Genomic DNA, 20,475 nt, shown 5'->3' on the forward strand with positions numbered 1-20,475 from the left:
TAGAGAAATCCAGCGCTGGTTTTGAACAAACTCTCCATTGACTTTCTATGGAGAGTTTTAAAACTTTGTGTTGCTCTGAGGCGATTTGATAAAAATCTGTAGCTTCCACAACAGTGACATTTTCTGAAAGCCAGCAAAAATACTTACGTTTTGATGTATAATTTGAGGAGGTTGAGTGAAAATTGAGTGAGTAGCAAGAAGTTGTTCAGACATGAAGAGAAAACTGAAAAAGGACCAGCACACACTCTGAGTTAATTGCAGAAGTTTCCCATTCATTTCAATGGGACAAATTAAGCTTAATATTTTAAAAAGTATAATAGTGAAAAATACCAAAAGACAGAGCACACATTAGTAGAAATAGCAGAATAGTTTAAAATTTGAACGGTGAAAATCGGCTGAAAATTGTGGAAGTAGTTAAGTGCCAAAAAGTGTACGGAAGTCCCAAGAGGAACTCAATAGTGTGGATGCTTAAAGCATCCACACAAATAACGATGGTGGCTTTTGTTCTAATCATGCAGGAGGAGTGCTTTCTTAACCTGGAGGCTCCAATCAGCAGGGTCTGCGGTTACGACACCCCCTTCCCGCACATCTTTGAGCCCTTCTACATCCCAGACAAGTGGAAGTGCTTTGAAGCAATCAAGAAGATGATCAACTACTGAACCACCCCCAATCAGGTAGGAGAGAGCTGACAGCTTCTTTTTGAAGCAAATTTATGATGGGACATTATGTAATTTTCTAACTCTTATTCTATATTAAAGCCTGCCAACAGCTACCCTGTAATATGTATTATTTATATCAGTAATGCAAACATGAGAAGGTGATTTAACTACGACCTGCCTTCAGGAGCAAGAAGCATCATTATAGGAAATCTGATTGCCTCTTCTCTTAAACACTCAGATTGTGTTTCATATAAGCCGTCACTGCACATGTAGAGGATTTTTATCAAGACTTACAAATGTTGTTGCCATGCAAAACTGCATTTTATTTATCTGTTGGTAGTTGCCACTGTTGGATATATTGTGCATTTGAACGGTTTTGTGCAAATTTTGGTAATTACAAACATTACAGGTTGCTAGTTGTAACTACAATGACTAATACAGTCTTAGTTTCTGGGAGTCATACAACATACAGTATTGTTTTTAAACCAACACCAAATTTTTCAATTTATTTAAGAGGGAACAATTTAACAGTGTTTTATAAGTAAGAAAAAAAATGAAGGCATCTGGTTTTCATGTAACTGTGTAATACAGCGCTCCAACTATTAAATAGTGTTCGCCCATAAAGTTACTGGAGTTGAGATGAGAAAAATAAAGTTGACCTCTTGCATGGGTAAGCTTCAGTAGAGCTAGAGTGTTCATGGTCCATCTTTGTTGTATCTGTTTTTAGAGCTTAGCTGAGTGTGCGTGATCGTATCTAGTCCTAATTGTTACTGTGTATCTAATATTGTCTAGTAACATTTAACAGGTTCTCCAAATGTTCTGCATGGTACAGAATACAGATGTTTGAAGTCATCTTATGTGAGGTATTGGGATGATGACATCATCTTATTACTTCCAGTGAAGACAGGGTTTTTCCTGGCTCATGCAGGGCGGTTAGGGGGTAATTGCACATGTGTCTGCATACAGTAAGGACGATCATTCTCTATAGCTTAGTTTGTGAGAAATACGTTTCTTTTTCTTTTTTCAACCATTTCTTAACAGAAACCATCCTTTAGTAAGAAAAACAAAACATTTAAAAACTAGAAAAATTTGCATTTCCTGCGAAAATGCAGTGTGGATGCCTTAACGCTGAAGATGTCTGTTGAAAAAAGCTGAAAAAATTGAAAGTTGAAAGGGAAAAAAAATGCTGCCCTGAGCAGGAATTGAACCTGGCCCTCCTGGTTTGAGGGCGGCTATTTAGCTCACTGAGCCAAACTCATACTCAAAAAGAAGAGGTGGAGAGATTGACAATTGTGCTGAAATGAGCCAGAAGCTGCTGAGAATTGTGCTGATATGAGGTGGAAAGGCTGAAAATTTTTCAGAAGAGCTGAATAAGCAGAATTTTGGCAAAAAAAGAGGTGAAAATTCTGCTGAAAAGAGTTCAATCAGCAGAATTTCTGCTGAAAAGAGTTGGATCAGCAGAATTTCTGCTGAAAAGAGTTCAATTAGCAGAATTTCTGTTGAAAACAGCTGAAAAAACTGAAGATTTTGCTGAAAAGTGGTGAAAAAACTGAAAGTTCTGCTGAAAAGGGGTGAAAAAGCTGAAATTTGTGTTGAAAAGAGTTAAAAAAGTTTAACTGTTAACTGAAAGAAACGTTGCCATAAGTGGGATTTGAACCCGGACCTCCCAGTCCGAGAACGGATGCTCATCTCACTGAGCTAAAACACAGGTCAACCCGGCAAGGAAAATCAGTGAGGCCACTGATAATATTCAGAAATGGGCAAAAAACATTGCAAAAAAAAAAAAATTCAATATCTGAAAAACTATAGAAGTTATGAGCACCAAAAGTCATAGCCAGAAAGAGCAGAATTTTTTTAAGATTTGAACGGTGAAAATAGCACAAAAACTGAGGGAGTAGTTGAGTGCCAAAAAGTGTACAGAAGCAACTAGTAAATAGTGGAATAAAGAATAAAGAGAAACAGGAACTCAACAGTGTGGATGCCTTTTGGCATCCACACAATAAATCGCTTTTTTAATGATACGTCTGATTTTCTTGTGACTTTGTATTTTTTAGAGGGTTTTGTAAGATTCAGTATGGGTGGTATGGTAGTGTAGTGCTTCTGAGCACTGTTTTCTCACCCGCCCCTGAATTTAATAAGCAATTAAGAAAATGGCTGGACAGGAGATCCAGTATGTAACTTGGGGGGGAGGGGGGTGTTACGGATTCAAATATTGAGGATGGATACAAGAGGAAAACCACAATAACAACACTGGTCCGGCCGGGTTGAGTCAAACGATGATTTTAATGATCACGCGCGTGGGAGATGGACACCGTACGCAGACAGCATCAGATCTCAAAATGGTGGAGCATTGATCAAACTCTTATAGCCTCTAGTGGCCCCCACCTAATCATAAAAGCCTAAACATTCACATGCTTTCTCTCACACAGCGCCTAAGCTACGACCTTGGCTCCCTGTTTATCTGCTCCTGCTGAGATGGGGCAGAAAACTCCAGTATGTTCTGTTCTCTTCTAATCAGACAAATAAGGCGATGACTTTCTGCGAACAGTATTTCTTATAACTCAGCAGTATAATGCATCATAAAACAATATCATTCATTCACAATAAATCAGCAGTCTAACGTAATGCAAATCAGTTTAACAAATGTAATAGTTATCACCTTCTTCTAATCCAGGAGAATAATGCAAACTAAAACTACATAATAATTCACAATCTTTAATTAGGGGTCTAACATGGCATAAAATAATATTATAATCCATCATTCCCCCTGATGAGCTCTTTAGAATAAAGAGCTCACCTACACCCTGTAATCCAGTGTGGCCAGGTTCATTTCTTCTCACTCCTGAGGTCCTTTGTCCCCCTGTTGATGACATATGTGAGATGACCTCTGTATTTGCGCAGTTTAGATGCAAGAAAACTATTATTACAACAATAGCAGGTACAGATGACACTCCCCAGTTCTTCCACAGCTTTATTTTGGTGCTACCTTATACCCTTCAGACGTACTCAGACTAGAACCTCTGTCCGAGGAGCCTTTAGCCTTTAGCCTAAGTTTTACCATACCTAAGTTATTAAAAACACAAATGAAGTCATAAAAATTTTCATATAACCCTTGTTTGATGTTAAAACTCAACTTCCCCCCCCCCTTTTTTGACACATTCCCATGTGTCAAATCAACGGAGCTAGAAAATGAAAAGAAAAGGTTAGTGACCTCATATCTTAGAAAGTATGAGACCTTCTCCTATCCAGTGTCAGTGCTCCAGTCCTGTCATCCTGTGCCAGGGAATGAAATCAATTTAATTGTCATGTTAGATCTGTTCAACTCCTGGCTCCGCCCAGAGCCTGCATCCGCAGAATTGCCAAGAAACAAAACCTTTATTAATATGAACTTCACTTGAATATGAACTTGTTGACTACTTCTGACACAGCAAAGGAACATTCTCTCCTTCTCGAGGACAGGCACTGACTCCCACTTATCTCCTGGAGCCAACTGTCCCTTATGGAGACACAACATTGCAGCTACAAGGTTTTGCAGATTGTTAAGTTGATCTGTGTGTAATGCTCTGAATCAGGTATGTAATATTAAATGAATCAGAATCGTGTTTATTGGCCAAGTATATGTGCAGACACATACAGGGAATTTGGTTCCGGTAGATGGTGGCTCTCAAGCACAGCAATGTAAATCACACACACACACACACACACACACACACACACACACGTCTCTATATATACACACATTACACATACATACACAAAGCTGTGTAAACCAACTATAAATAACGAATCTAACTTATATACATAAGATACAGAAATGAATGAGGTGGAATGAATACTACAAAATGTACATAAGGTGCAGCTGCAGTCTGGCAGTGGGAGCAGTGTGACAGGTCAACTGTTAAGAAGGGAGATGGCGAGGGGAAAGAAACTGTTCCTGTGTCGGGTGGTCCTGGTCTGCAGGCTTCTGTACCGTCTGCCAGAGGGCAGCAGATCAAAAAGTCTGTGTGCAGGGTGTGAGGGGTCTGTGATGATTTTCCCTGCCCGTTTCCTGGTTCTTGAGAGGTACAGATCCTGGATGGAGGGCAGGGGGGCGTCGATGATCCTTTCTGCTGTCCGTACAGTCCGCTGCAGTCTGCTCCTGTCCTGTTTAGTGGCTGCTCCATACCAGACTGTGATGGAGGAGCACAGGACAGACTCAATGACCGCAGTGTAGAACTGGATCAGCAGCTCCTGTGGGAGACTGTACTTCCCCAGTTGTCTCAGGAAGTACATCCTCTGGTGGGTCTTTTTGAGGATGGAGTTGATGTTGGTCTCCCACTTCAGGTCCTGGGAGATGGTTGTACCCAGGAACTTGAAGGTCTTCACAGTTGACACAGGGCTGTCTGATATGGTGAGGGGGAGCAGAGTTGAGGGATGTCTCCTGAAGTCCACTGTCATCTCTACAGTCTTAAGAGTGTTCAGCTCCAGATTGTGCTGTCTGCACCAGGGTACCAGCCGCTCAACTTCTTGCCGGTATGCAGATTCATCACCATCTTGAATGAGGCCAATGACAGTGGTGTCATCTGCAAACTTTAGGAGTTTGAATGTTGTCTAATCAACTGCCACTACTTAAAACTTAGCAAAAGATATAACTGAATAAAAGATCACAAAGAAAAGCATGACATCGGTGTTATGTAAGCGCGTGCGGCCTTCTATGCTCGAAGTCACTCCAGTCCATAGATCAGCCAAACATCGCGTTGACTGTAGCTTTTAACCCTTATTAACTCGAGCACAACTCTATAATGAGCAACAAACTGGAATATGTATAAAAATGATCATGGTTACACCTGCAATGAAAGATCATATGATTACCCCGACACCTGTATATAGGAGATTAACCTGAGGTTATAACCATCAATGGAACACAAATGTTAGTACAATGTCAAAAGCTTCAATAAATGATTAATCAGGGCTCTAGACTAACTTTTTGCCATGGGCGTACCGGCACAAAAGTTAGGTGTACACAAATTTTATAATAATTTATATAATATAATGTGTTTTTCTGGATACACTGTGCTTTTTCAGCATTCAAAGATTGATGACACTGTGTCAGAGCACTGCCTATGAATTTCAGAAGGATCAGGCCTTAACTTAACAGAAAAGTTAGCAATAGTTCTTTTCCTATTACAGCTACATCCACTTCTGTCGTGCCTAGGCTGCTCACTAGAGCTGGGTATCATCACTGATTTCTATAATCCATTCGATTCCGGTTTTCAAAGTCCCGATTCGATTCAACATAGCCAGAAGAGTCAGAAATATTATAATTCTGATCATTTATCAGTACTGACTTCATCAGAATTGTGAACATCACAGCAGATGCCTTTGTGTGAAAGTAACTAAGAATAAAACACAGAAAAACATGAAAGATTTTCCTGGTCTGGCTTTTTATAGCAGATAACCTTAAAAATATTCTACAATGTTCTGCATATAATGTTTAAATTTCTTCAGTGTTGAACAACAGAAAAAAATAGGCTTTTTTTTCCGAGGTCATTTAAGTGAAAAAAGAAAAAAAGACAGCAGCCGACAGCGCTGTAAACAACGGTAGACTGGTGGGTAATAAGCGAATGAATAATACAGAAAACAGAGATTGGAGACGGGAAACTGTTCTTGAAGTACAGAGAGAGATAGAGAGAGAGCTAGCTGTGCATGAAGTGTGATTTTAATAGTCGTGGAAGCAAAACAGCAAAATTAATGACGACATTGATCAAAGTGAAGCGCAGTTTGCTGCTTCTTTTGCTGCTGGCTCGGTGAATTTTGGTTGGAGAGAGACAAAACCTGCAGCTCAGAATCAGCACAAAAAGACGTAAACACAGCGCGGACCGGACGCATCAGGATCGCTAAGCTCCGACAGCGTGTCCGTCTACGAGCCGTCGGGTGAGAAAGCCGAGAATGAAAAAGTTGATTCTGATGCGTCGGTCCGCTCTGTGTTTACGTCTTCGTGTGGAATCCGTGTACCTGCTCTCATTTGCTGTTTGGTTGTTGTTGAAATAGTTTTGTGAGCTTTAACCTGAGATTCTGGCGTTTCTGGTAAAACACATTTATATTTAAAAGTCGATTCAGGATTTAATGAATCGATATCGCTTCATTCAAGCTACTCACCTCCCTCTTCCACCTGCACTTTCAACTGGACCACGGCCAATCAGAGAGGTCCCGCCCCTTACTATCTCTGATTGGTTTATTCCACGATAGGGGCAAAATGTGTGTCTGTTGTTGACCACAGGGAAGGTTGCAGATTTTTTTTATTTTTTTTATTTTTTTTATTTTTTGCTACCCGAACATTTGGTCGCACAGGTGCAACCAAATATTTTTCTTTTAGTCGCACCACTGAAAAATTTGGTCGCATTTGCGACCAAATTGGTCGCACTCTAGAGCCCTGTTAATGCAATGCTTGTTATATGATTCTGATGCAATAATAATGCTGATGTTAAAATAACAGTAAAACACCCCCTTTATCCCGTTTATAAACTTCACACATAAACATTTATCCATGCCTCTTCTAATTTTATTTCCCCCTGTTTTCCCCTTACTGACCACAGCAGGGGAATCTATGTTTTGATTCAGCCATGAATCCGGCTCACCTGATTAATCACTGAGCCCCACCGTCACTGGCATCTGACAGGGTGGCGCTGCATACTCTTCCTCTAATGTCACTATTTTCAATCTGTTAATTAGAGTGCTTAAACATGAAGTAGACTGCGTCCACAACAAGTCAATACAGCTGTAAATGTGGCCAATCATCAATCTATTACCAATCAATAATGAAAAATAGCTTTTATTTTATGTATGCTTTTAGTCAACCACTCACCCAGAGGATCTCCAATCCCAGAAAATTCCTTCTCCTCATTTAATGAGTCTGTCCTCCTTCCATGCCCTGGTAACTGGTCCATCCAGAGCCATATCATCTCGAAATATATATACAACAAGCCAAACCACACCTTGGTCACACCAACCCTTTTCCGCCCTGAAGATGTCCAACGCCATCTCAGTCTGGACCAGGGTTTTAACAGTTTTGCAATTTTCATTAGTTTTTATTTTTATTTAGTTTTGACTTCAGATTTTCAATTTTATATCAGTTTTAATTAGTTTTTACCAATTGTTTGCTAGTTTAGTCTAGTTTTTTTTTTTTCTGAAAATCCTTCGTTTCAGTTTAGTTTTGTTTTGATTAGTTTCAGTTATAGTTTTAGTTGTGTTTGCAAAAATTAAGTGTAACAAAATCCCAGTTTCATCATATCAGTCATGCTCTTCTGCTTATCCTTGGGTGTTGAGACTATTAACTATTAACTCTTGCAGCACCGTGTGTTCGTAATTTTGGTTCAAGTGAATTGATAAACTTTTTGAAGGCAATTGACTCACACAGTTATGTAGATGTCCCAGTCCTGTTGTCTCGGGATGCATCACGCTGCCTTGCATGGGGTTAGCTTCTGTTTTCTGGGGATGAGGGTTGAGTGTGCTCCCTTACCTTCTCAAGGTAAGCTAGGTTAGCCTTCTGGTGTGAGCTTTTCAAGTGCACTTTAAGGTTTGTGGGTGGGATTTTTTCCCTTTAGAAATGTCCCTCCTAATTTGTCTCTTTCCACTACAAGACACTTGCTTTATCCAAAACACAGTCATATTCAAAGTAATCCCAAATTGGACTCTGGCGCTTTCTCCCGACTTTTCCTGACATGATTCTGCGCGTGGACAGAGCAGCAACACAGACGACTCGACTAACGTACTTGCCACCTGCTGGCATAATGAGACAGCAAGAAAAAATCTGGAAACTAAACTTCATTTTCACCCTTGACTATTGTAGGACACGCACACATCAATGAAAACTAAACACATTTTTGCTATAAATTCAGTTAATTTTAGTTAGTTTTGTGAACACTCATTACAGTTTTAGTTGGTTTTCCTTTTTTTAAAATTTTATTTCCGTTAACAAAAATGTTTTTTCACTTCTAGTTTTCATTATTTCGTTAGTTTTCGTTAATGATACTAACCTTGCTCTGCACACTGGAATAAACATAATCAATATGATCAACATTTTACTGCGTGTTGTTTCACCATCTTATCGATTCCAACTCTCCCTCCGCATGTGGTTTGGCACATTATATTTATCTAGAACTCCACTCTGTCTCTAAATGTTTGAAGAATTTTTCATGTTTGGGGTCAAATTTTGAGAATTTGACCATAAGTGAAATTTATGGTGTCATCACCCCCTTCGGGGCTTACCTTTCCCAGTGTTGATGATATTCCTCCCTATTCTTTGCAAGTACCCCCTTTTGGTGGCGAGAAACTGTTGGTGTGGTCAAGTGGGTGCTGTAAAAACGAAAGCTCAGGACAGAACAGTTATCAGTCATGTACTTCATACAAAATTAGCATATATTTGATTTCATATTGATCCTCTGAGTGTAATGGTACATTTTAATTTGAATGTATCAAAGCTAAACACAATAATTTTTCTTTGTTTCGCTCTTGTTCTTGTGCAGCACCACTTCTCAGCACATGCCCCTGTCGGTTCTATCCTACTTTTAAATTGCTGACCATTTCAAGAAAGCACCTAAAAGACGGACCAGTGTTTATTATTACATATATCCATTTTGAATGTGACAAGCCTATCATTCCCCTGTTATTCATAGACCTCAATAGAGGGTTTTGGGTTTTTTTGGGTTTTTTTTTTTTTTTTTTTTTACCTCTGTAAAGGTTAATTGACAATTTACAGTGGCCTGCTATGGTTAATAATAACATGCTCAGTCATGAGTGAAATCAAACCTTTTCTTTACTTTAGCATTTAACCTTCCCAACAATATAATGTGATACATTAATCGAAACACGGCTACTAAAACACAATTTTCTTAATGCAAACATCAATAACTCAAAATTAGCAACCAAAGGGTTCAGTCTGCATTTCACACTCATGTGAAGCTACAGCCTCCCCCTTTAGTCTCTGTCATCCTTCTGTTCCTGCAAAAACAAAACGAAGCAAAACAAAACATCCACCCTTCTTTTACAGGCTGGGTGAATTGTTTGTGGACATTTACTAATCCTAAAGTCGGTACCGTTTTTGTCTCAGTATCAAGTCAGTTAAAACTTTTAGTCGTCAGTCCATCACAGTCCAGTCACATGCATACATCCACACACATTCATACCAGATATTGCTGATAATGGAGTCTCACGCGCAACCTATTCGAGCCTCCATCACCAGCAAGATGACATCATCATTTTAAAGGAAAACAGTTCCTTGTTTTTTTGGACTGGATTGACTCGCTGCAATCCTTTTAGGCTCAGGACTTCTCATGTGATCAATGTCCCATATAAGTGAATTTCTCCAGAGCCCATTACAATCATGGAGGAAGATACGTTGCGACTGTTTCTAGTAAGAATATTTTATAGCGTTTTAAAGTTCAATCTCTCAGGCCTGGATTAAAGAGCTGATTTGTTAAATCAGGAACTCACAAAATACCAAAATATCACCACCGGTGGATCACACCTCTCAGATGTTCTTATTTCAGTGCACTGTAACAAAGGCAAAAACAAACGTAACCAATAAAATACTCATATAATAACAAATACTGGGGCCCATTGCAAACATGTCCAAGCATAAAACCATCTTTCTCTCTCTTAGAGAAAGAAAACAATCCAAACCTCACTAATAAAATAAAGCTAGTGTCAAGCAAAACCCAAAAATCAACCAAAACTTCACCAGAAAGTTTTTCTCCCTCCCGGGACAATATTGTGTAGGAATACAGGTACCGTAACTCCTTTTTGCACTGGAAAAAAAAAAAAAAACATGTTGGATTTACTTGATTCAATAGTGGACACTGGTTGCACACAAATGTTTTGCTTTGGCAGAAACTTAAACAACTGAGTTAAATCAACACAACCTTTTCATATTTAGTAAACCTGTGCATTTTGTGTTCATAAAACACGATTGAAACATGTTCAGATGGAGAAAGTTGAGCTCCTGGAATATTTTAATCCTTCAATTCTGTCAGTTTATTTCAACACTATTCAATAACTTTTATCCAAATACGACTTGGTCACTTAAATACTACATGTTGTCTTCATATTGCATGCGGTTCAACAAAGTCTAGATCCTGGTTACCATAAAAATTGAATGGGTCTACAACAACTACCATCCTCCTATCTTTATCCTGGTTACAGCAGGGCCGGGAAATAACCCTGAAGTGATAGGTTCCCAGGCAGGGTACACCCCGGACAGCCGACCAGTCTATCAGATAGAAACAAACAGCCGTTTACACTTACATTCATGGATAATTTAGAATCATCAATTAACCTAGCTCTAATAACTGCATGACTTTTCACTGTGGCAGGAAACCAGAATACCCAGAGAGAAACCACTGCAAACTAGCCAGACTGTGGACCCGCACCCAGGAGCTTCTTACTGTCAAGCAACAGCACTAACCAGCATGCCAACAATGTAGGAAATACAGGAAAGCTATGATTTCCTGTATTTGATGCAGAATTCTTTTGTTCTTGCCCTTGACAGGTTAATCCACAATAAATAGCAATAGCATGCATGGGGTGTGTGTGTCGTTGTCTGCCCCTTTTTTTTTTTTTTTTTTTTTTCAGTGTGTTCCTCCTTCAATTAAATCTCAATCACAAAAATGTGGCGCTCCGAAATAAGGCTCACACCGTTAATTCATCATTTTCACTCTGTGCCCCTGCTCCTTATCAAGCTCCTTATCAATTCAGTCGAGGCCTTGAGCCATAAACAGACATCACGCACAGACATTGTTTTCATAACCAAACTGCTTTAGACCCCGTCCCCTAAATCTACACAAATGCCCTCTGGGTGACATGAAATGCATTTAACCAATAAACAATCAATGGCTTCTTGTTGTTGTAACAGATTCTGAATTTGGATGTTTGTGTGCAGCATTTTGCGTGTCAGCATAAGCATCTGTTAGTAAAGCATTCTTCATTGCATCAGCGTGTGTGTGTGTATCACTCTTCATTGCACAAGCGTGTGCATGTGTGTGTGTGTATCACTTCTCAGTGAATTGAATCAGCATTTCGATTTGTGTGCGTGTGTGTATGTCATTTCTCAGTGAATTGACTCAGCGCGCGCGCATGTGTGTGTGTCAGTTCTCACTCAATCAACGAGTGCATATGTGCTCATGTGTGTGTTTCTCTTCGTTCTGAGTCAGTGCATGTAGATGTGTGTGTTTGTGTTCATCACTTTCCTGTTCTGGTGTTCTGGGTAAACCGCAGCCTGAAGCGTGCCCTGGGATCCTGCCCCTCCTCCATCTCAGTCTGTTTGCATCCATTGATGCTGCTGCTCAAAGTTCTGTCCATACTGGTTCTGGCCCCAATTAAGGCAGTCCATTTCTCCAGTATCCTGCATCTTCTCCTTGTTCCGCTCCTCCTTAACTTGACCCTTTTGCTTCTGTAGCTCCTTCAGGGTTTGCTCCTGCTGTTGAAGCTTCTGGTCAGGTTTGGCGACCTCCTGCTCCAGCAAGCTCTGGCCTGATTTCAAGTCCTGTGTCTGGGACTCCAAGCCTGACTGATGGGTTCGATTAGCAGCCAGCTCCTCCTGAGCCATGCTCAGCTTCTGCTCTGATGCCTTGAGCTCTTACTGAGGGCAGAAACCTCAGTCTTTTCCGTACACGTCAGATTGAAGTTTATTGATGTTTTCCTTGCTTTGCTCCACGGCCTTCTGCCGCTCTGCTGTTCGGCTCTTCTCAGAGGTCAGCTCCTGGCCGAGCCCCGACACCTGTGCCTTCAGCTTATTTTCTTCTTGTGCTTTTGTCCATTCTGAGGTGCCTCCTGACCTCAGTTACTCCTCTTGTCTCTTACACGCCCTTTTTGCTGCCCGATCATCCGTGTTGGTCTGTCACTGTCCTGCACAGTTTTAATGCAGAGTTGTTAAGGTCAGCATTCTTTTGCTCGGCCTCACTTTTCATCCGGGCTTAATGGGCATCTCGTCACAGCTCTTTCAGCTGAAGCTGTCTGGAAATCTCCCCCGTGTAGTGAAACGGGCCTTGGGTTTAACGCTCTCTGTCTCCGCTGCATGAGATTGTTTTCCTGCAGCACTGTTGACATTTGCAGGTTGTTGTTGTGGGTCCAGCTGCTGTAGCATTTGGTCAGGGTCACATCAAAGATGGTAGAGGAGTGAGCAAAGATGGTAGAGGGGAGAGCAGGAGTCCAGGTCAGCCTCAGCTTTCCAGGCCGACAAAGCAGCCTGTAATCAAACATAAAGAGAAAAAACAAAACACAAACAAAACAAAAACAGACGAACAGGAAAATGATGTTGTGTTGGCTGTGTTATTCAGAGAGGGGAGAAACAACGGGGCCAGGCCCTGTGTCATTCTTCTCTCCCCCTTTTTTTGTTTTTTCTCACCATATAACCAACTCATAACCCACCAAGCTTACAGAACAACACAGGTACATGTTACAATTCTTAAGATCATGTTTAAAAGCCCAAAAAAGGAATTTTCTTTCATTCAGTAATCACTTGTATTAATCAATCAGCAGAAAACATGTCACAATGTGAATCTTTTTACCACTAAACTTGTCGTGTCATCACTGGTTGGTCAGACCAGTGTCTTTTTTTTGAAACACTTGAGCCTCTAACTCAATTTCTTAGCAGCCTCTAACTGCTTTAACTCATGAGATTTTTTCATCAAAATCAAAACAGACATCTACCAGTAATTTCAGTGAGTAGACTTTAATTTTATCGTGTCCAATTTGGCACACTTTGGAAATAATTCAACAGGTAGTGCCTTACCTTTTGTATAAGCCGGCTTATGCCCACTCACGTCAGACCACTGGCTTGTGCCTGTCCATTCGACAACCTCGGACCGTCCAAACCTCCAACTTCCACCCCCATACCACAGGACGAGCCCCCAAACTGTTACGGATTCAAATATTGGGGATGGATACAAGAGGAAAACCACAATAACAACACTGGTCCGGCCGGGTTGAGTCAAACGATGATTTTAATGATCACACGCGTGGGAGATGGACACCGTACGCAGACAGCATCAGATCTCAAAATGGTGGAGCATTGATCAAACTCTTATAGCCTCTAGTGGCCCCCACCTAATCATAAAAGCCTAAACATTCACATGCTTTCTCTCACACAGCGCCTAAGCTATGACCTTGGCTCCCTGTTTATCTGCTCCTGCTGAGATGGGGCAGAAAACTCCAGTATGTTCTGTTCTCTTCTAATCAGACAAATAAGGCGATGACTTTCTGCGAACAGTATTTCTTATAACTCAGCAGTATAATGCATCATAAAACAATATCATTCATTCACAATAAATCAGCAGTCTAACGTAATGCAAATCAGTTTAACAAATGTAATAGTTATCACCTTCTGCTAATCCAGGAGAATAATGCAAACTAAAACTACATAATAATTCACAATCTTTAATTAGGGGTATAACATGGCATAAAATAATATTATAATCCAACAGGGGGAAGAGTACTTACTGTCAAATACAGTCAGCCTCATTTTACTTTTATTTCTTGCAAAGTTTCATATCCATAAATGTAATTTTTCCCATGTTAAACTTCATGTTATTGCTTTCAAAAAGGGAAGTGGCACTAAAGATCAGGCACATATTTTCCTGTATCTTTGTTGTTACCAATAATGTGATTACCAATATCTCTAACTGTAACATTTACTGTTCTATTTGCACTTGTATCTTTTGCTGTGCTCCAACATAAAAATTACATTTGACAAACTGTAAACGTTGTAACCCTGATTGGAAGCAAATACCAAAACTGTTTATGTACAAATTTCTCAGTAAAAAAATTTGTAAATGTTGTAGTAACACCTGTCTGGATTTTCTAATCTAACTGTAAATTAATCAAAATAAATTGCCATAGATTTGTCATTGTAGTTGAGGACGTGCATGTGGTCACTCTGCATAAAGTGTATGTACCTGATGTGAAGCTGGAGAGTTCTGAAAATGCCATAGCATTTATTATGTGTGTTTAAATACCTACCACCTTGTAATCAGACCACCCAAGGCTCATTTTAATGCCAAGCGTTAACAGGACATAGATGACAGGGGTATGCCCCTGGATTTGTGGAACTTCATCCTGGGAATCTAATACTAACAGTTTGATTCTGGTCCTTTGATTGTTTCCAGAAATGTTGAATAATGTATTGAGAGCTCTTTTGCAATTCCTTTTTAATTATTACTGTCACCTTGAGTTATAGCCTTTTAAATGTTGGCCTGTAAGTCTGAAGGAGGCATTTATTACATCTCTAATCGCATCCAACACATGTCACCTCTCATCCTCACTCTTCACTATCTCCATCCAGATCTGTTTTCCTCCTCATCTGCCATCTACAGCACACTGCCAAGTTCTTCACTCATTGAATCTTTCTCCTTTTCCAGAGCCAACTCCTGGTAGCCCTGAACTTGATCGCCTCTCCTTCTTCCTCTTCTTTCATCCAGACAGTGGAGAGCAGCCAGGAAAAGACACTTTGTTGACCATCCAATCAGAAAGCGGTAACCAGATGGGTTCCATGTTGTTCTGTGTCCTCAAACTAAAAGACTGTTACCATATCTCTGAATTAGAGAGCCTTGTTCTTCTGTAAGACATAAGTGACTTCATTTGCTCGATGAAACTCCATGTAAAACTAATGTGATTTAGTTATCTCTTAGGTCAAAGTTGGATACTGTGGGGAAAAGTGTATTTGGTTTCATTTGTGACTGTCTGCCTCTGTGTTGTTACTTTTGATTTGAATGTGTCCAACTGTGCTCTAATCTTAATTTAGTTTGACATGAACTGAACCTTGTTGTACTAATAAAGGTGGATCTGTGGATTTTAAGGAAAATAAAAGATGCTGATTTGGTGAAAGCATTTGGTTTTGGTGTTTTGGATTTGTAGGGATTTACTTTGTCATGTTAGAAACAGAAAACAATTTCTGCTCAAGAGGTCTGGTAAAATATTTTACAGCTATATTTTATTGCTCATTCAATATATTTTGTTGTATTTATTTTACTTTTGATTTTTCAGCCATCTGCTCATCTTGTTCAGCCTGCGAGGAGTCTAAAGATGATGGGTTTTCTGTTATCGCAGCTTTGATTTAAAGATGTAAAATTGTGAAACGATGGAAAAAGTTGTAGAATTTTATCACATGGCCATTACTGGGATGTTTTAAGGCTTTTCCATCTTATCAGCGCTTCCATAAGGGAATCAGTTTTCTTGTTAAACCTCTTGTCCATGTTTGCCATTTTAGATTTCAACATGGAATCAATCATGATCGTGGTTGGGAGCCTTTGCCCATTTACTGCATGTTTCTGTCCATTGAGTTATGGTTTCTCAATGGACAATAAAAGCAGTAGTTGAAAACCTGCCCTCAATTCCATTAATAAACACTGACAAGAAGCAATCGTGCCCTCAACTAGTGCTTAATGTGCCACATATATGTGCTGATCATTTAAGTATCTGGGTATGACTGTAAAGTTTTGGTCAGGTAATCATTAGGTCAAAAAAAACAAATCGTTCAAAAGTGCTCGGCAAATATCTTTGCATGTCCGTTAGACACTTCAAACCCTGTATACAAGTGGAAATGGGTACAGTTTCTCTTTAGGATTATATAGTAGACTGTAAATCATTCAGTATTGTGCAAAAGTCACCCCTCCTGTCTTGACATTTCATCATCATCATCACCATCGTTTATTTACATAGCAAGCCTGGTGTGTTTTGTTTTTTGTTTTGTTTTTTGTTTTTTCGCCTGTCCCGTTTGGTTCTTTTGCCATCAGAATTATTGTCTAAAGGCGAGGAAAGATGCCCAACGGATTTATTTTACCAAATTGACCATCCCAGCCTTGCCGAAATGGTCTATTTGATTCACCTTTTATTGTTTATTTTATTTATTTATTTTATTTTCACTTGCTAGATACGGGACAGACTTAAATGAGGAAAAGAAAAGGGAGAAAGGAAGAGGGGGGAAAACAGCGGAGAAGAGGGACGGGGATAAAGGGCAAAAAAACAAAAACCAACTAAATAAGCAGACACACAAAAAATGCATATATCAATCACCTGGATCACCTGTTGAGAAAGAAAAAAGAAAACAAGCAGAAGAAAACGAGAGCAATACAATAAACAACATCACAATGATATATGGGAATATAACAGTAAATAGTAAATACTAAACATTATTGTGCAGCACGTAAAATCGACAGCGCACAGTGTGCTTTGAGGTAGGAGCCAAAAATGGTGTAGTTTGTGTGTGTGAGCACCCGTGTGTACACCTGTGAGCATGAGCACGCTTGTATTTAAAAGGTTCCTTCATGTAATGATCTGCTAGAGGGTGTGGGGGAGCCACTGCCCCGTCCACCAGGGCATGAAGCAGGTATGGAGGAGATCAAGACTCCAGACATCCAGAGGCCCCCAGAACACAAGAGATCAAGGAAGACCAACAGAGGGGCAGCTGTGCCACTATCCCAGAAGGAGCTGAGGAGAGCCCCAGATGAGGGGTCATCCAGCAGCCGCGGAGCAGAAGCCAGGAGGGGTTGCAGTGACGTGCCCGTGAGCTCCGCCGGCAGCCAGCTGTGCCAGAGTGAGCGAGCCCCAGGCAGAGAGGCCGAGGGCACCCCACCCCCGAAGTGGCCCGAGCGAGCCCCAGGCTCCAGGCCCCGATAAGCAGCCACCAAGGAGTGAGCCGGTGTGTACCTGGGCGCCCACCCCCGGACACAAAGAACCACCAACGCACCGATGTCTGAGGGCGTCTGCCACTGGCAGGGGAAGTGGTGGGGGGAGATAGGCCTCCATACCTTAGAGCAGCGGTCCCCAACCTTTTTTGCGCCACGGACCGGTTTATGCCCGACAATATTTTCATGGACTGGCCTTTAAGGTGTCGTGGATAAATACGACAAAATAAAACTAGTACCGGTACTGAAAAAAAGAAAATTTATTCATAACACACGTGAAAAGACCCAGGAAAACCGAGTAAACGATAAAAATGATAACAAAATAACGCTGAAAACCGATAAAAACTCTGAAAACTATACATTTCACAACTGAGCCTCAACTCTCGCAGCCCGGTACCAAACGACTCACGGACTGGTACCGGTCCAAGGCCCGGGGATGGGGGACCGCTGCCTTAGAGGGCCTGAGATGTTCTCAGAGAGGTGGCGTCTGATACCCAACCTGACATATAGACACAGACATACAGGCACACACCGATACAAGCATCCATTCCCACCCTCATGCTCTCGTATGCAATTACTCAACCAACGTGGAGACAGACATAGAGAGGCACTGTACACACAATCACACTCCCCAAGCGTACTCTGGAGGGGGAAACTGCACCCAGACCCAGGTGGTGTTACCCTTTTTCCCTGCGGTGGGGAGGAGCAGACTCCGCAGCAGCAGGGAGGCCCCACACTCCAGACCCCAGTTGGACGGCCAACTCCTCCTCCCGGCCCCCCGCTCCAGCAGGTCGCAGAGAACGGGGGTGTGAGAAGACTCCAAAACCTCCCTCCGCCCTGGTGTGTTTTTAAAGTGCTGAACAACACAAAAACAAAGAGAAACAAAATATAGTATAAAATAATAGGAGGGATGTCAGTTTCCCAACAACATTTTGCTAAGAAAATGGGAAATAAGTGCATCGATTTACTGAAACTTGCAAACATAAATAGAAATGTAGTATATACTGTAAGGCAAAAACTATTCTGACTAGCATGAAAGTCGATATCGAGTGTGTGAACAGTCTTGGGTAAGCTTTGCTTTAAGTAGTCTTCGTGAATAGTTCTAGCCGGAACCCTGCTTCCCAGTTTGTTCATTCTTGTAAATATAACTGAATGATTTGACCACTCAGTGGGCTCAGCAGACTCAGCTGCTGTTCATATGATGATATTTCCTAGTAAAAAAAGCAGCAGGCCAACAATATATCCTTAGATCTGCTGAGTAATGCAATTCAAAAGATAAATGCCAGACTCCTTCAGTCCTCACCCTTTCGTTCCTCCTCACTTGCCAGAGGCTTCAGTAAGTGTGATCCCTCCCACTCAGGCTTTTCCAATTCCTGATATCTTTGAAGACAGGCAAACCTCTGTCAAAGCTTTCTTCTCCAGTGTTCTTTAGCCTTTAGTCATACTCCTTATTAATTTACTTCAGTCTAAGATTTCGTACATTTTCAGTTTACTCAAGAGCAGAATTTAAGAAAGTGTTAGACCATATTCTGCCACCACGACAAACTGCATATTAGATATGCTAGAGGAATTACTAATCAGATTAACGAATTCTGCATCCCAGTTGCTGAAACCAGTTGGAATGATGGAGCTCATAAGGGATTATTCTTTAACATTCTTCACATGAGCTGTGACAAAATGAGCTGCTCTCTTGTGAGGACTCCACAATTGGCTCGAAAGAAGTGCAAACCCATCATAGTAGTAGTCTGCTCAGCACCATCTTCCATTTTCCGTACCCCTGCTCCGAATACTTCCAACATACCTGGAATGGTATCAGGACCTGTGAAAATTCACCAGAACTTTCACGCCAGATACACCTTGGGATTTCCAGTCCTCCTTGGCAGGGTCAGGGCCTATGATCCTGAGGGGCGGTCTTTGGTTCATTGGGCTTACATCCTGGTTCCCCTTCTAATCTCTGACTTTTACAAGACAAACCCTGACCAAGCTTGCAGGCCACCTAGAAGCTTTTGTTTCTATCTTGTTCTCAGGTAGAGTGTACCCTGGGTCACTGTTCGGCCCTACTTTCTGGTCCACTGCACACCTGCTTCGCATTTCCTCAACACTCCTCTGGAACAAATGCCTAGCTGAAACCTCCACTCTTGGCCAGACCATTGCTTCAAACATTGTGATTTACCTAGTTTCCTGACCTTGTTTTGTCATCTCTGTTCCTAACTCCTACTGCTGTGTATTTTGGCTGGCCCCTGCAACCCGATGGAATGGCTTGATGTGTCCTTGGCTCCAGTTGAACTTGCAAACCAAGATCTGGCAATTCCTCAACAATACTCACCCTAGAATATTTATCTGCTTTCTCACCCTCTACCACTTCTTACCTCTAGAGCTGTCATCTGCCTTCCCCACCTGCAACTCAGAAAAGAGACCCAAGTTAGGTGTCCATTCACAGTTCATTCCTTAGATTCATTGGAAACACTTCTAACCTGTTCTTTCTTCTCTAGCAATCATCTGGCACAACAGTGTTTGGACCCTTCAAGCAAAACTTTTACCTGAAAGTATTGACCTGAATCCTGAGTGCATCTTTGCTTGTCTAAATGAATGTGTAATGTATGCACTGGTCTCTTTGGGTCATGCTTATTCTTGAAATAATAACACTCATTAACAGCCACCCATCCACCCTTGGTAGAAAAACTGGATTTAAAATCGATCGAGCCATTGTCCAACAATGAAAGCCTGGCTCCTTGGAAGTAAGATAAAAAGACATGTAACAAAACCGGACTATTACCAAACCCTTTATCTTCAAGAAAGCATGACAATGAATAATAATAATACTCATTTTTAACCTTCCCAATAAGCTTTTGGCTAAACTGTGAAAAATGTGTAAGCAGATAGTCTCTACATTTTTGTCTTATGAGGTCTACAAATACCCAAGAAAAAAAAGCTGCTAAAATGCTTCATAGAGCTTAGGGCACCTGCAATTGCGTGGCTTCCTGTGACCTTTTCAATACAAGTGACTCACATTCACATTACACTTCGTGTTACACTAAATCATTTGATGCAATAACGCTGTAAAAATATAACTGGGTGCAGCTTATACAGATCTAAATTGACATCAAATGATAACTAAATTTGCTAGATTCTCATCCTATGATTTGTTTTAAGAATACAGG

At 40.9% G+C, this 20,475-nt stretch overlaps 1 protein-coding gene across 1 annotated transcript in view; it reads left to right on the forward strand.

The window, feature by feature from the left end:
* bckdhb (branched chain keto acid dehydrogenase E1 subunit beta) overlaps positions 1–15,518 on the forward strand; it is a 76,856-nt gene extending 61,338 nt beyond the window's left edge. The window contains exons 10-11 of the mRNA XM_026186036.1: positions 519–674; positions 15,050–15,518. Of these exons, the coding sequence (XP_026041821.1) occupies positions 519–659 (141 nt within the window). The 3' untranslated portion in view covers positions 660–674; positions 15,050–15,518. The remainder of the gene's footprint in view (positions 1–518; positions 675–15,049) is intronic.
* The last annotated feature ends 4,957 nt before the right edge of the window (positions 15,519–20,475 follow it).

This window comes from Astatotilapia calliptera, chromosome 11 (genome assembly GCF_900246225.1).
Source record: "Astatotilapia calliptera chromosome 11, fAstCal1.2, whole genome shotgun sequence".
NCBI classification, from domain to species: domain Eukaryota; kingdom Metazoa; phylum Chordata; class Actinopteri; order Cichliformes; family Cichlidae; genus Astatotilapia; species Astatotilapia calliptera.